This window comes from Procambarus clarkii, chromosome 81 (genome assembly GCF_040958095.1).
Source record: "Procambarus clarkii isolate CNS0578487 chromosome 81, FALCON_Pclarkii_2.0, whole genome shotgun sequence".
In the NCBI taxonomy this organism is placed as follows: Eukaryota; Metazoa; Arthropoda; class Malacostraca; order Decapoda; family Cambaridae; genus Procambarus; species Procambarus clarkii.
Window position 1 is genome coordinate 16352165 of NC_091230.1, and position 15787 is coordinate 16367951.

Consider the following 15787-nt stretch of genomic DNA (forward strand, 5'->3'; position numbering starts at 1 on the left):
AGTGGGGTTTTGAAGAGGGGCTGCAAGGTGAGGAGGGGGGCTAGAAAGAGGAGATACGAGGTTAGGGGGATAGGACAAGGAGGACAAGGCTTGGGGCTGGAACAAGACACTATTAGGACAGGTGAACAAGGCAAAGGGGCTAAATCTTTACGACACCTGAGGTGTCAAAGGTTGAATTAGGACTACTGAACACCAGGGGTGACAGATGAAATAGGAAAAAAAGGGGGGGTTGAACAAGTATGAGGCAACAGAAGAGATAAGGCCAAGGGAAATAAAGCAGGCAGAAAAGGGACGGTGGAAATAAAAGATGAAATTTTATCATGTAGGCAGAAAATTCAGGAACAAACAAGTGGATACACAAGTACACACACACACACGCAAACACACACACATACTGTTCCCTCAACAAACACATTCCCGTTGATGCTCACAGTCAGCTGACATTTTTGTTCTTTATGAATGGGCTGTCATTTATGTAAGCCTGTTTAGATGGTGGTGGTGGTGGTTTTCCAGCTGTCATCTTTCCCAGCTGTCATCTTTCCCATCTGTCATCTTACCAAGCTGTCATCTTACCCAGCTGTCATTCAAATGTAGATCTGATAGAGCCCAGTAGGCTCAGGAATCTGTACAAAAGTTGATTGACAGTTGAGAGGCGGGACCAAAGAGCCAAAGCTCAACTCCCGCAAGCACAATTAGGTGAGTACACATACACACACACACACACACACATTACGTTATGCGAGATGCAAATATTGAATGTTTTATTAACAATTGCAAGAAAGCAAGTGTAGTTGCACAAACTTTTAGAAGAATGCAGCCTTTCGTCGCGCACTCGTGCACGGCTGGTGGTGAAAGCTGCCAGTAACAACAGTGAGCTTGATCGATGCACCGTAAACAAGGAAGTTGCAAGGAAACCCGGGAATAATGAGAGGTTGATGTGTAGTATAGATGGTATCAATAGACGAATGCTACTTCCTTTCTATATGAATACTTTCATTTTATCTCATTTGCTGTCATATGGTGTGGCAAGAATGTATATTACACTGTATTGGATAGAGGCTGACCACTGACAGAGCCTGGAGCCAGATTCACGAAGCAGTTACGCAAGCACTTACGCACCTGTACATCATTTCTCAATCTGTGGCTGCTTTGTTTACCCTCATTAACCAGTTAATGAGCTCCGAAGCACCAGCAGGCTGTTTATAACAATAACAACAGTTGATTGACAAGTTTTCATGCTTGTAAACTGTTTAATAAATGTAACCAAAGCCGTCAAAGATTGAGGAAAGATGTACATGTTCATAAGTACTTGCGTAACTGCTTCGTGAATCTGGCCCCTGACTCCCAGGTATATACTAACAACTGTAAATGGTTTGCATAATCATTCCACTTATTCACAACACTTTATTGCTAAATTTGATTGGTCATTATGTTCCTATAAGCAACCTTTTCCAAGCACTAAAAGAAACTCGGCCACAATAATCGCTTAGTATTTCACATCTCACTATTTTCTAATCCTTCTTTAACCAGCATTGACTTCTAATCAGGATATAATCCTGATTAGAAGTCAATGGCCCCCCGTAGTGCTCCACCCCTAATCCAAGCCCCTAACGCACTGCCCCAAATCTCCACCACAAAATAAAAAAAAATATCTCACTAAATATTTAGATACACATATAATGTATTTTTACTTTAAAACAAAATTTAAAAATAATTCCACTAATTAAAAAATTTCATTATTCCCATACACTATTATTATTTAACGAGGACATATAAAACACTAGCTCATTTAAATAACTCTTGAAAATTAGATAAATAGTTTTTTATCGCTACTACAGCCTACCTAGTTAATAATTATATCAAATACCGACGAGAGACAAAGTAATTTTTGCATCAACTTGTTATAGTTTCACTCTAAAAAAAACTTTTCCTGAAAGTACGGAAATCTTTAGGAGTAAGCGCTGAGCCACTGCAACAATATTGCATTAAGAAGGGACAAGAATAAGGATTTGGGACTGGGGGGGGGGGGGTGAAGGAATCACTTAAATATTTCTGGGAAATAATCTGCTACAAGAAATCTTAAGTTGAGTCAGTACAAACTCACTGTAAACACTTAAAATATAGGTTACAACAATAAAGAAGTGAGCGTGTACACATTGTACAGCCACAAGAATATGTAAGTTAAAACATACAGTGAAGATTTCCTCTGCGATATGTTGTGACGTATTCTCATCTCTCTCTCTCTCTCTCTTTCTCTTCCTCTCTCTCTCTCTCTCTCTCTCTCTCTCTCTCTCTCTCTCTCTCTCTCTCTCTCTCTCTCTCTCTCTCTCTCTCTCTCTCTCTCTCTCTCTCTCTCTCTCTCTCTCTCTCTCTCTTTCTCTTCCTTTCTCTCTCTCCCTCTCTCTCTCTCTCTCTCTCTCTCTCTCTCTCTCTCTCTCTCTCTCTCTCTCTCTCTCTCTCTCTCTCTCTCTCTCTCTCTCTCTCTCTCTCTCTCTCTCTCTCTCTCTCTCTCTCTCTCTCTCTCTCTCATTTACAAACATTTTACCTACTTAAAACAAATAACATAAAACAGTAACATAACAAACCTAATAAAAAGTTCGATTGTTCAGAATAAAAATGAAAATTTACCAAAACCCGTTTGAGTGACTTTTACAGAGTTTCAAGGACAATTTAAATGGCGAATGAAAAAGTCAGAGCTTAAATGGAGACTCAGAAAAGGCAACGCTTAAATAGCTGAATTTGTATGACGATGTTTGAGGCGGAGAGTTTAAATGACGGAGTTAAATGCCGGAGTTAAATTACATGGTTTAAATAGCACGGCTGAAAATCCCAGTTTAAATGACAGCATTATATGAGAGAGTGCAGATAGGGGATTGTACAGTCTGTCAGGTGATGACACACGTATGATGACACACGTGTGTCATCATTACACACGTGTAATGACTGAGGTGTCATGACAGAGAGGTGACGACACACGTGTGATGACACACGTGTAATGACTGAGGTGTCATGACAGATGGGTGACGACACACGTGTAATGACTGAGGTGTCATGACAGAGGGGTGATGACACACGTGTAATGACTGAGGTGTCATGACAGAGGGGTGATGACACACGTGTGATGACAGAGAGGTGATAGTCGAACACCAATTGGGGGACCAGGCTGTAAAACCCATTGCTGGTCGTGTTCCAGGGTTACTAAGGCTCACCATGAGGTATGGGAAGGGACACCACCCGTCCCGTTGGCAAGAGTCACAATGTATATATAAAAATATGCACAACATTCTTTGATCTAATTTTCAGTTATTATCGTATCCTCGGCCATCGCTCTCTCGCACACAAACAAACTCAACTGAGGTTCGTTGCAGGACAAATATGCAAGTGAAAAATCATTTTAATGGTGGTTGCATTCACCGTAATATATTCAAATTTATGCTAAAACAATTTTTTGTCCTTACCTGGAAGGAGAATTAGATTTTCCTTGCATATGAATGTGGCTGGAGTGTAAGGCACACACACAGAGAGACCTGAGAGAGCTGGGCTGCCTCACCAGGGCTGAGTGGCCAGCAGCTACGACGGAAACTGGCACCCACAGGTCTCTTCAAGTCACCACTGCCTTTAGCAATGTTTTATGACAGCTCATTGTTTAACGAAGTAATTGATTGTTATATGAAAATTCCGTTCTATAGCGATGCGACACAAATGACGGCAAGTAAAATAAAGTTGTTTTATCTATTACGACATTGGACAGTTGATGACCCTAACCCTTTGTTACGGACTAGGTAACTGGTCTTCACTTGTGGAATAGGTCACGGGTTGGTTGTGGAATATAAGTCTAGGGTTATTTTCGGGATAGTCCATTGTGATTGTTTTGGCTGTTGTTGTTTTAGATTCAGCTACTGGGAACAAAAATTTGCAAGTAGTACGGGTTATGGTGATCCCGTAGTGGACTTACCTGGCACAGGAGCGGGGCTATAACTCTGGTTTTGACTGATCTGCCAAATAACTCTTGGCCAGAACTGTTTAGTCACTCAATACCCATATCTAAGCCAAATTCCACGAAATTCAGGCTCATCTGAATTTCCATCCGACCAACCGGATTGCAGTGGGTACTTGGGCCTGTTGGCCGCTCCATGTAACAGCCTGTTGCTTGGAGTCGAGCCTGGCCTCGGGCCGGGCTTGGGGAGTAGAAGAACTCCCAGAACCCCACCAAAGTATGAGAGAGGTAAGGTAGATAAGAACAGAATATTCAGATAACCCACAACAGTTATGGCCTAAATAACACCCAAGAGGATGACATGACTATACACAGATTCATTAAAAATATTTAGCAGGCAAATTTGAAATAAAGATATATTAAAGTATAATCTGGCTATCAGCTGGTGTCATCAAATTTCATTTTGAATATAGCTTCAGTGCCAAAATTTAATATACCCACAAAATGTCACGATCAATACAGATCAGGAGAAATGTTAAGGTTATTTAAGAATATGAGAATTTATGACGATTTTCAGGAAATCTCAACAATACTAGAGAAGCTGTGAATTCAGGCAAGCACTGAGAAACCTCGCGAAGCATTCAAAGGCATCTAAATGTCCTGAGAGATCCTGGAAAGCCGCTGGAAGCACCCAGGAGCCTCAAGGAACCCCAAGAAGCATCTAGAATTTCCCGGAGCCCTATAGAGAGCCTCAGTGATCCGGAACAATCCTTCTCAGCTCCTCCCACAAGGACCTAGGCATCCTTAACTGCTTATGGCCTGCACGCTAAGGGAGAGAAGCAGACTTGCAAGAGACCGCGGCTGGATTACAGAGACCAATTGGAAAGAGAGAGAGAGAGAGAGAGAGAGAGAGAGAGAGAGAGAGAGAGAAGAGAGAGAGAGAGAGAGAGAGAGAGAGAGAGAGAGAGAGAGAGAGAGAGAGAGAGAGAGAGAGAGAGAGAGAGAGAGAGAGAGAGAGAGAGAGAGAGAGAGAGAGAGAGAGAGAGAGAGAGAGAGAGAGAGAGAGAGAGAGAGAGAGAGAGAGAGAGAGAGAGAGAGAGAGAGAGAGAGAGAGAGAGAGAGAGAGAGAGAGAGAGAGAGAGAGAGAGAGAGAGAGAGAGAGAGAGAGAGAAAGAGAGAGAGAGAGAGAAACAGAGTGAGTTGAAAAAGAGGAGAAAGTGAGGGAAGAAGAGTTAGGTGGAAAGTGAGAGATGAAAACAATTTATCTGTACACAAATATATATATATATTTGAAAAAAAGTAGTTAGTAAACAGTTGATTAACAGTTGAGAGGCGGGCCGAAAGAGCAAAGCTCAACCCCCGAAAACACAACTAGGTGAATACAACTAGGTGAATACACACACACAACTATGAGGGGACAAGAAAATTCCTATTAGATGTAACTTGGGAAACAGAGCTCGGAGGAAAGACGGCGAAAGACTTAATGGACTACATCACGCAGAGGTGTAAGGAGTCAGCAGACAACATCGTCCCAGTCTAAAAGGAAGAAAATGAAATGCAGACGAGAAAATCATGGTTTAATTAATCAGAGATGCAAGCTAGCAAAGCAACTAAGTACAAGGGCGTGGAGAAACTATAGAAATAACAGGACACTAGAGAGCAGAGAAAGATACCAGAGCGTCAAGAATGAATACGTCAGGGTGAGAAGAGAGGTAAAGAGGCAATATGAAAATGACATAGCAAGCAAGGCAAAGACTCAACAAAAATTGCTGTTTGAAATCTATCAGTTTCAAATGAAAGAGCTTGAGAAGCTCAGGAATCTGTACACCAGTAGATTGACGGTTGAGAAGCGGGACCAAAGAGCCAAAGCTCAACCCCCCTCGAGTACAACTAGGTGAGTACACACTTCAAAGCGTTGACACCACGGGACAGACGGAGAGACGGGACACCAGGAGCTAGCTCTCAACCTGTAATTGCAAAGTACTTTAAAGAATTATAAAGTTAAGACTAGTTGTACACCTAGAAAGAATTAGGCTTGTAAGCAAACATCAACACGGCTTTAGGGAAAGGAAATCATGCCTGGCGAACCCTCCAGTAGTTTTATGGTAACGAAAGTAAGACGAATCAGAAGACTGGACAGATTGCGTATTTCTTGATTGCCAAAAAGCCTTTGATACAGTAACATACAGGAGGTGAGTATACAAACTCGAGAGTCAGGCAGGAGTAAGCGGGGAAGCACTAAAGGGGTGAGGAATTACCTAACAGACAGGAGTTAGAGAGTGACAGTGAGGAGCGAGGACTGGCGTAGAGTAACAAGGGGTACCTCAGGGATCGGTGCTGGGACCCATACTATTCCTCATTTATGTAAATGATCTATTGCAAGAGTTGAGTCTTAAATGTTGATGTTTTCAGACGATACCCAATTGATGCGAAGGGTTGAGACAGATGAGGATTGTCAGCTTCTCCAAGATGACTTAAACAAGCTGCAGAACTGGTCCTTGATATGGCTGCTAGAGTTCAACGACAGGACGTGTAGGGCGATGGAAATGGAATCAGAAGCCAGGAGACCGCAAAGCCAATACACGATGAAGGGCGAAGTACCTCCCCATAACGACTAGAAAATAAGATCTGGGAGTGGACACAAGGCCAAAGCTACCTCCAGAGGCTTATATAAATAGAATGCCGTCAGCTACATAACTTACACGAGCAAAAATCAGAACATTCAACTGAAACCTAAATAAGGAGGCTTTTAGATCAGTGTTTACCGCCAATGTGAGGCCAGTTATGCCACCCCATCCTGGAGCCCCATCTAAAAACACATAAGGAAACTCAAAAGGGTGCAGAAGTTTGCAACGAGACTCGTCCCAGAGCTGCGAGGGATGAGGTATGAAAAGACTGAAGGAACTAAAACTGACGACGCAAGAAATGAGGAAGGAGAGGGAAAGACGTACAAAATTCTTAAGGGGATTTACAAGGTGTAAACTGAAGAAATATTTACAATGAATATTAATAAAACAATGGGACACGGATGGAAGCTTGATACTCAGATGTGTTATAGAGACGTTAGAAAGTTATCTTTTAGCTTAAGGGTAGTGAGTAAATGGAATGACCTAAAGGAGCAGGTTGTTGAGGTTAGCTCAATTCACAACTTTAAAAGTAGGAATGATTGGGAAAGGCCAAGAGTCATTATATTAGACAACCGGCCAATTGTCTAATGCTATTGGCCAGAAGTCATTGTATTAGAAAACCGGTGGATAGAAAAGCTGGGTCCAAGATCTAGACCTCAATCCTACAGGCAGAAATAGGTTAGAATAGAAAGAGAAAGATATAGAGGTAAAGTAGTGTGACAGAAGAAAGGTGGATACAGTGAGGGAGGCAAGAAGAAGGGAAGTGAGGAAGGCAAGAAAAAGGGAAGTGAGGAAGGCAAGAAAAAGGGAAGTGAGGAAGGCAAGAAGGGAAGGAAGAAGAGCAAGAGGTGGAAACAAGAACAGGAATACAGGGAGGCTACGAGAAGCATAAAGGAGAATTATGAGATATTTTATGTAAAGAAGATCGATGCGGTTGAACAAAGATCAAGAAACTGCAGCAGGGTCAATAATAACTGACGCCGGAACAATGACTGCAGGAATAACCCAGAGAACTATGCAAAGATAAACCATGGTGGAGAAAGGAGAGTCATGTAGACATGAATATCACAGATATAACAACTGAAAAAGTTCTTATTACGAAGAGCAGTGTAAAAGATGTAGAAGGTGAAGAAAGAGGAGGAGGCTTAGAACGAAAGGGAGAGGGGGAGATGGTGAGAAGACGGATGGAGAAGAGGAAAATAAGGATAGGAAGCGAGGAAGGAGAGGTGGAAAGGGAGAGTCAAGAGGAGAAGACAATGTCAAGTATATGGATAAGGAGACGAAAAAGCCGAAGATTAAACAGAAGAAGAGAGCGAAATGGAGGGCGAGGGAGGGGTGTGAAGGAGAGAAGCGAGGGTGAGGGAGATCATGAGGGTGTGAGGGAGATCATGAGGGTGTGAGGAAGATCATGAGGGTGTGAGGGAGATCATGAGGGAGTGAGGGGGGGACATAATCGCCCCGGTGGTCCTGGCGACGGTGCGGCAGATTACCACGAAAATTAGAGGAACGGCGCCAGGATTTACAGCACTTTGGTGTCGTGTGGCCGGAGGGTGAGAGATGGATAGTGAGAGGGGGGGGGGGGGGGGGAGGAATGGATAGTGAGGGGGAGAGATGGATAGTGAGGGGGGAAGGAGGGATAGTGAGGGGGAGGGATGGATAGTGAGGGGGGTAGATGGATAGTGAGGGAGGGGGAGAGATGGATAGTGAGGGTGGTGGCTGGGGAGGCTGGGGACGAGGAGACAGTTGTAAAGGTGAAGGAAAGTTGTGACTCCAGGAGACGCTATGTGTCTCCAGGAAACTTTCTTGTCCCCCCCCCCCTCCCTCCACCCCTACTGACAGATTCTGTGTGTTGGGGAGGGGGAGAGAGAAGAGGGGAGGAGAGGTGGGGAGGAAAAAGGAAAGGAAAGATGAAAAGAGAGAAAATAAACAGATAATTATCTGAGGGAAGCTTAAGAGAGATTAATTTAAGAATGAACGTATCGTGAGACGAAGGAGGAGGAAAGATAAGGAGGAAGGAGAGAGAGGTAAAGCTGGGGAGGAATGGAGGGAGAGGGGGAAGGATGGAGGGATTGAGGGAGGGAGGAAAGACGGGAGAGAGAATGGAAGGAAAGGGAGGAGATAAGATAAAACAGCAGAATATGTAACTAGAAGGGAGATAAGAGAGAAACGGACAAACGGGATGGAAATGAGAGTAGAGGAGAACAGAGTAGTAGGGAGGATGGGAGGGCAGGAGAGAAGATAGAAAGTGTAGCAGAAGAGATAGATGGAAGGAGAGGAGAGGGATATAAAGGGAGGAAGGTCGGGTCGACAGACAAAAGAGATGGAAATGAGGGAAGATAAGTAATAAGCAGAGGAGGAGAGACGGAATATATGTAGGAAGTAGTGTAGTAGGCAAAGTGGATAGTAAGACAGTAGTAGTAGTAATAGTAGTAGTAGTTGTAATAATAATAGTAGTATTAGTAGTAGTGGCAGTAGTAGTAGTAGCAGTGGCAGTAGTATAAGAAGTAGTGGCAGTAGTAACAGAATAAGTAATTATCACAAGTACATCATAATTTAGCCGTTGGGAATTTACACGTCAACATGCGATATACTATTCCAGATTAACAATATTATTTTGTTATGGCAATATGGCAAATTTTGGGTGCAATATGAATATATCTTCAAGAACACGAGAGTGAATGAAGTAATTGCAAAGCTCCAGGTACCTCATGCCAACGGGTCTGAATGGTCTAAAAACTGGGCATTCGGTGATGTAGTGTGGGAGATCATGCCGCAGTTCCTGCTCACAGAGTGCTTAGGATTGGGAGATCCGTCACCTCTTGCCACCTGCCACAGGTAACGGTAACCCAATCTGATCCTTGCAACCACTGTGTCGCACAGTCTGGTCGACGTTTTGTGCTGCCCATAAACATACTTTTTTTCTTCTTACTATCCATAAACTTATCTTACTTCTTATTATTAATAATTCCAACAATAATTGTTATCATCAATACCATAACTACCTTCACAATGATAAAATCTATAAATATCCTTATCAGTATAAATCTGACATCTTCTCAAATATCTCTATCATCATAATCATTATGACCATCATTAGCAGTATCATTATCATTATAACCTTCATCATTATCATCATCAATATCATCACTAGCATCAGTATTGCTGCTAATGTTAACTAGAATACTTGAATATATAAAATGCAAATGTTCCCCATGACACATGAGTAAGTCAAACGTGGGTAATATTCACCGTAGACTTCTCCGCCGACATCCTATGTATGCAGGTGGCGGATCTCCCAATCCTGAGCACTCCAGGTGCAAACTCTGTGAGCAGGAACTACGGCACGATCTCCCACACTACATCACCGAATGCCCAGTTATCAGACCATTCAGACCCGTTGGCATGAGGCACCTGGAGCTTTGCAATTACTTAATTCACTCTCGTATTCTTGAGGATATCCTCATATTGCACCCAAAATTTGCCAGTGGAAGCTACTGAACGTATGGCCCTGTATGACTAACCATCCTGCGAGATGGGGACTTTTAGTATCACTGCTGCCTTTTTTCACTCTTGTGTTCATGTTGACATCCTCATAATGCACCTAGAGTCTGCCAGTGCAGACTACTGATCACATGCCTCTGTATGACTAACCATCCTGTGTGATGGGGATTTTTAGTATCACGTAGCTAGTTTTTTGACATAATGTGCTCCCCTTCATATAGTCTAGGGTAGCTGTACACATGCAAGTGTACCCAAAAGTGTTAATACAAAAATATATATAATATAAATACCGATATATAATTATATAGTGTACTTACCTAGTTGTGCTTGCGAGGAGTGAGCTTTGGCTCTTTGGTCCCACCTCTCAATAGTCAATCAACACACAATGTGTGTGTGTTGAGGTGGCCGGGTTCTGAGTGACTGTGCAGCGAGCTAACTAGACCGGTCAGTGGGTTGATGACATTGTCAGTGGGTTGATGATAGTGTCAGTGGGTTGATGGTAGTGTCAGTGGGTTGATGATAGTGTCAGTGGGTTGATGATAGTGTCAGTGGGTTGATGATAGTGTCAGTGGGTTGATGATAGTGTCAGTGGGTTGATGATAGTGTCAGTGGGTTGATGATAGTGTCAGTTGGTTGATGACAGTGTCAGTGGGTTGATGACAGTGTCAGTGGGTTGATGACAGTGTCAGTAGGTTGATGATAGTGTCAGTGGGTTGAGGATAATGCTATGTAGGTGTTCCAAAACGTATCGTTATCGTAAACAATATTAATCCTTTGTCTTTTAAATGTAATTATCGTTTAGGTTAAATAGTTAAATTAAAAGCTTATAATATATATTTATTTTTAATAAACATCTTTCACTGGGTGAATACTTCTCATCTATAAATCCTTTTTTAATGTTTTTTCGTAGGTTTTTCAGTATAATTATCCAATTAGTCTTTATTCATGAGCGCGGAGCCTTCTTGAGTGAATAAAATGCATGATTACCTTAATGGATCAATTAGACTCTTATTATTATCAAGTACAGTGTCTGGCTTCTCAGGTTTTATTAGTCCCAAAGTTTGGTGCATATTGGTAGTAACGCAGAGGGACCTCGTTATCCCTTCGTTGACACACTGAGCAGGAAAAGTGTCATCACGCCAGCAGGAACAGTGTCATCACGCCAGCAGGAAAAGTGTCATTCCGCCAGCAGAAAAGTGTCATCACGACAGCAGGAAAAGTGTCATTCTGCCAGCAGGAAAAGTGTCATCACATTCTACCATGAGCATGTGTTACTAGACCAAATAGAGATGTGCAATCTACAACCACCTCTGATTGGTTGTAGATTGTCAATAATTAACTGACATCCATCAACCAATCAGACTTCAGATACACCCTGTCACGACGTCACGGATATCACATCTACCAACGTCCAATCAGCTGACCAGAAGGAGGAACCAGCGATGACGTCACTATCGTCTAGGAACCTATCTCCCGTAACTTTCTCAGTGTAAACAGGACCCGGAAGCTCCCAGTCCTTTGATTCCCGATTCCTTTTCATCATTTTGAGTACGACCTCTGAGTAAAGGCTGAAATATTCAAGTCTTTGATTAAGCAGAGAGCTCAAACAAGTGCCTTCACTACACAGCTGTCACAGGCAATTCTTGCTAACAAGATTGGACAGTTAGGTAGTTATTATACTAGTGGGGGATGGTGAAGTTAGTCTCGTGACGACTACATCACATGATGGGCCGATTACACCCCTATGATGGGCCGACTACACCCCATGATGGGCCGACTACACCCCATGACGCCCAGACTACACCCCATGACGCCCAGACTACACCCATGACGACCGGACTACACCCTATGACACCCAAACTACACCCCATGACACCCAGACTACACCCCATGACGCCTAGACTAAACCCATGACGCCCAGACTACACCCCATGACGCCCAGACTACACCCATGACGCCCAGACTACACCCATGACGCCCAGACTACACCCATGACGCCCAGACTACACCCCATGACGCCCAGACTACACCCATGACGCCCAGACTACACCCATGACGCCCAGACTACACCCATGACGCCCAGACTACACCCATGACGCCCAGACTACACCCATGACGCCCAGACTACACCCATGACGCCCAGACTACACCCATGACGCCCAGACTACACCCATGACGCCCAGACTACACCCCATGACGCCCAGACTACACCCATGACGCCCAGACTACACCCATGACGCCCAGACTACACCCATGACGCCCAGACTACACCCTATGATGCCCAGACTACACCCCATGACGCCCAGACTACACCCATGACGCCCAGACTACACCCATGACGCCCAGACTACACCCTATGATGCCCAGACTACACCCCATGACGCCCAGACTACACCCATGACGCCCAGACTACACCCATGACGCCCAGACTACACCCTATGATGCCCAGACTACACCCCATGACGCCCAGACTACACCCATGACGCCCAGACTACACCCAATGACGCCCAGACTACACCCATGACGCCCAGACTACACCCATGACGCCCAGACTACACCCATGACGCCCAGACTACACCCATGACGCCCAGACTACACCCAATGTATTATAAGATATAGTTTCACCGACAATACGATTTTTCTGCCTGAAAATAATTTATTAGATTATATTTTTTAATTGAATTTCTATGAAAGGGATTTTTATTTACTTTTCTGAAATAGCATAAAGGTGTTTCCTGACGGTGAGTCTTATATGTGTATGTTTGTCCTTCATATATCACTACTTCTGTGTTCATATGTATACAGCTATATGGAGGTTCAGGCAGAAATACCTGCTAGCTTCATCACCTTCACACTCTCCCACGCCTGCACACACTCCCACGCCTGCATACTCTCCCACGCCTGCACACTCTCCCACTCCTGCACACACTCCCACGCCTGCACACACTCCCTACGCCTGCACACTCTCCCACCCCTGCACACACTCCCACGCCTGCACACACTTCCACGCCTGCACACACTCCCACGCCTGGACACTCCCCCACACCTGCACACACTCTCACGCCTGCCCACTCTTCCACGCCTGCACACTCTCCCACGCCTGCACACTCTCCCACACCAGCACACACACACTCCCACACCTGCACACACACTCCCATACCTGCACACACAATCCCACACCTCCCCACACACTCCCACACCTGCACACACACCCTCACACCTGCAAACACCAACAAAACAGACACAACAGACTATAAACCAATCAGGAGAGACGCTGGCAATCCTTCAACTCCTTCACGTCTCTTCCTTTATCACAATTTCCCTCTTCCTGATCTTTCTTGTTTTATCTCCGCCTCCTTCTTTCTGATCTTCCTTCCCTTTGTCCAGATCTTCCTGCCTCTTCCGTGATCTCCTTCCTTATACTTCTCTGGCCTCCCTCCCACCTGCCTGGCCTCCATCCCACCTGCCTGGCCTCCCTCCCACCTCCCTGGCCGCCCTCCAGCTATCTCAGGCAGCAATTAACAAAGTTATCAGCTGGAATCAGCATTTTAAGCTCGGCTGAGACTGGCGCAGGAAGCCTAAATTTCTTTCAATCGCGGCAGGACACAATGGGCGGTGAAAGTCCGGCAATGATCCCGCCGGGAGAGTAAAGGAACGGAAGCTCCGTCACGCTGACTCCTGCCCGTTCCTCTGGCTGCTGTTGCACACCTTGCACATGGGGGGGGGATATATCCTTGTTTGTGTTGCAGCATCTGTTGCAAGGTGTATATACTCTTGGGGGCGGGGGGTGGTGGGATATTGCGTCGTTGTATACAGATGCGCGAGTTTATAAATGATTATCAATATATATATATATATATATATATATATATATATATATATAACTAATACCATTCAGGCTTGTTCGCATATATATATATATATATATATATATATATATATATATATATATATATATATATATATATATATATATATATATATATATGATGTGATGGTGTAGGTGGAGATGTGATGGTTTTGGTGGAGATGTAATGGTGTAGGTGAGGTGTGATGGTGGAGATGGGGTGTGATGGTGTAGGTGGGGTTTACTATTTATATGGGTGTATGTATGTGTGGTAGATGATATGGTTGTTGTTAGGGGTAAAACGTGTTAGTGAGAGTCATGGAGCCCCGTCTTGAGGGGCTCTGGGATTGTGTAGTGTGGCGTGATTAGGGACGACAGCATAACAAGTAATATAAGTCACCCAGGCATCGCTTCTCCTGATTTAAAAAAAATCTCTCCTTTTAGTTAAAATAAAATATAAACAATATTTATCATTTGTTTTCACTTTACAATAACAGAAGATGAGTTTTATTAGAAAAGTACTTTGTTGTAATTCCATACGTTGAGGATCTTGACTATCAGGAAACATAAAACAAATATCACATAATTTCCCACTGGCCTGCACTCTCCAATAACAAAAGTCACTACTTTTATGATCTTACAAGAGAAGAAAGTTTTAAATAAATTTCAGTGAGGCTTGCATAAGATATTGCAAGGCAAAAACAACAGCAGTCTTCCTTCTACAAAACTTTACATGTAAGTTTGAAGACAACAAGTTGAGAAGTTCGCGAGGTATTGATCGAAACCTTTGTGGAAAGTTGAGACTAAATGACTTACGCAGAAGAAGCTTACCGTAATGTATTTACTATAAGAATTAAGAGACAGCATCAATCATATTAGCAAGTTACATAATAAGATATACCACAAACCCCACCAACAGCAGTTACAACAACAACAGCTGTACTAGCAACAACAGCTTCATCAACAACAGCTGTACCAGCAACAACAGCTGTACCAGCAACAACACCTACACCATCAACAACAGCTGTTCCAGCAACAACAACAGCTGTACCAACAACAGCTGTTCCACGAACATCACCTACATCAACAGATGTTCCAGCAACAACACCTACACCAGGAGCACCAACAACAGTTGTTCCACCAACAACACCTACACCAGCAGCACCAACAACAGTTGTACCACCAACACCTACACCAACAACAACAGTTGTATCACCAACAACACCTGCACCAGGAGCACCAACAACAGCTGTACCAGCAGCAACAGCTACACCAGGAGCACCAACAACAACAGCTGTACCACCAACAACAGCTACACTAGGAGCACCAACAACAGCTGTGCCAACAACAACAGCCACACCAGCAGCACCAACAGCCACATAAACAGCTGCTTCAGCAACAGCAGCAGCAGCAGACCACAGATACTCTGCCCTCGAAGGAGCTGTAAAATCCGACTGCTTCAGCTTCATTACGGTTATCGCTATTTTATGGTCCATTGTTGTGAGGAATAAAATGTATTATTATCACAGTATTGCCATTCTCTTAATTATTTTAAAATTTAATGTACGGCTGTAAAAGGTTGGTGTTTGTGGGGGTTTGTTTAGGTCGACTCCCCATGCGAGCCGCGTCCTCGCTGGCCACACGGGCACACTGCCATGTCTGTAAACATTATATCTAACATGTCTGTTGCAGCCACGCTCCTGTGCCAGGTAGGTCCAATACGGGCTCACCATACCCCGTGCTACTTGCCCCGCTTCTGTGTCGGGTAGGTCCACTACGGGCTCACCATAGCCCGTGCTACTTGCCCCGCTCCTGTGCCAGGTAAGTCCACTATCTGCTCATCATAGCCCGTGCTACTTGCCCCGCTCCTGTGCC

The 15787-nt window shown here is 44.0% G+C and overlaps 1 protein-coding gene across 1 annotated transcript; it reads right to left on the reverse strand.

Annotated features, from left to right (window-relative positions):
- Positions 1-9620: 9620 nt before the first annotated feature.
- LOC138358073 (elastin-like) lies at positions 9621-15381 on the reverse strand. Its single transcript, XM_069315544.1, has 2 exons — positions 14856-15381; positions 9621-9739 (listed from the first exon to the last, which is right to left on the reverse strand). The coding sequence occupies exons 1-2, from the start codon at positions 15379-15381 to the stop codon at positions 9621-9623; spliced, it is 645 nt and encodes a 214-aa protein (XP_069171645.1).
- Between the last annotated feature and the right edge of the window lie 406 nt (positions 15382-15787).

Coding starts and splice junctions, on each gene's coding strand:
- LOC138358073 (XM_069315544.1), bottom strand. CDS start 15,381: ATGAAGCTGAAGCAGTCGGATTTTACAGCTCCTTCGAGGGCAGAGTAT. Junction 9,740..14,855: donor TGATGAAGCTGTTGTTGCTA/GTACAGCTGTTG, acceptor CAAGTATTCTAG/TTAACATTAGCAGCAATACT.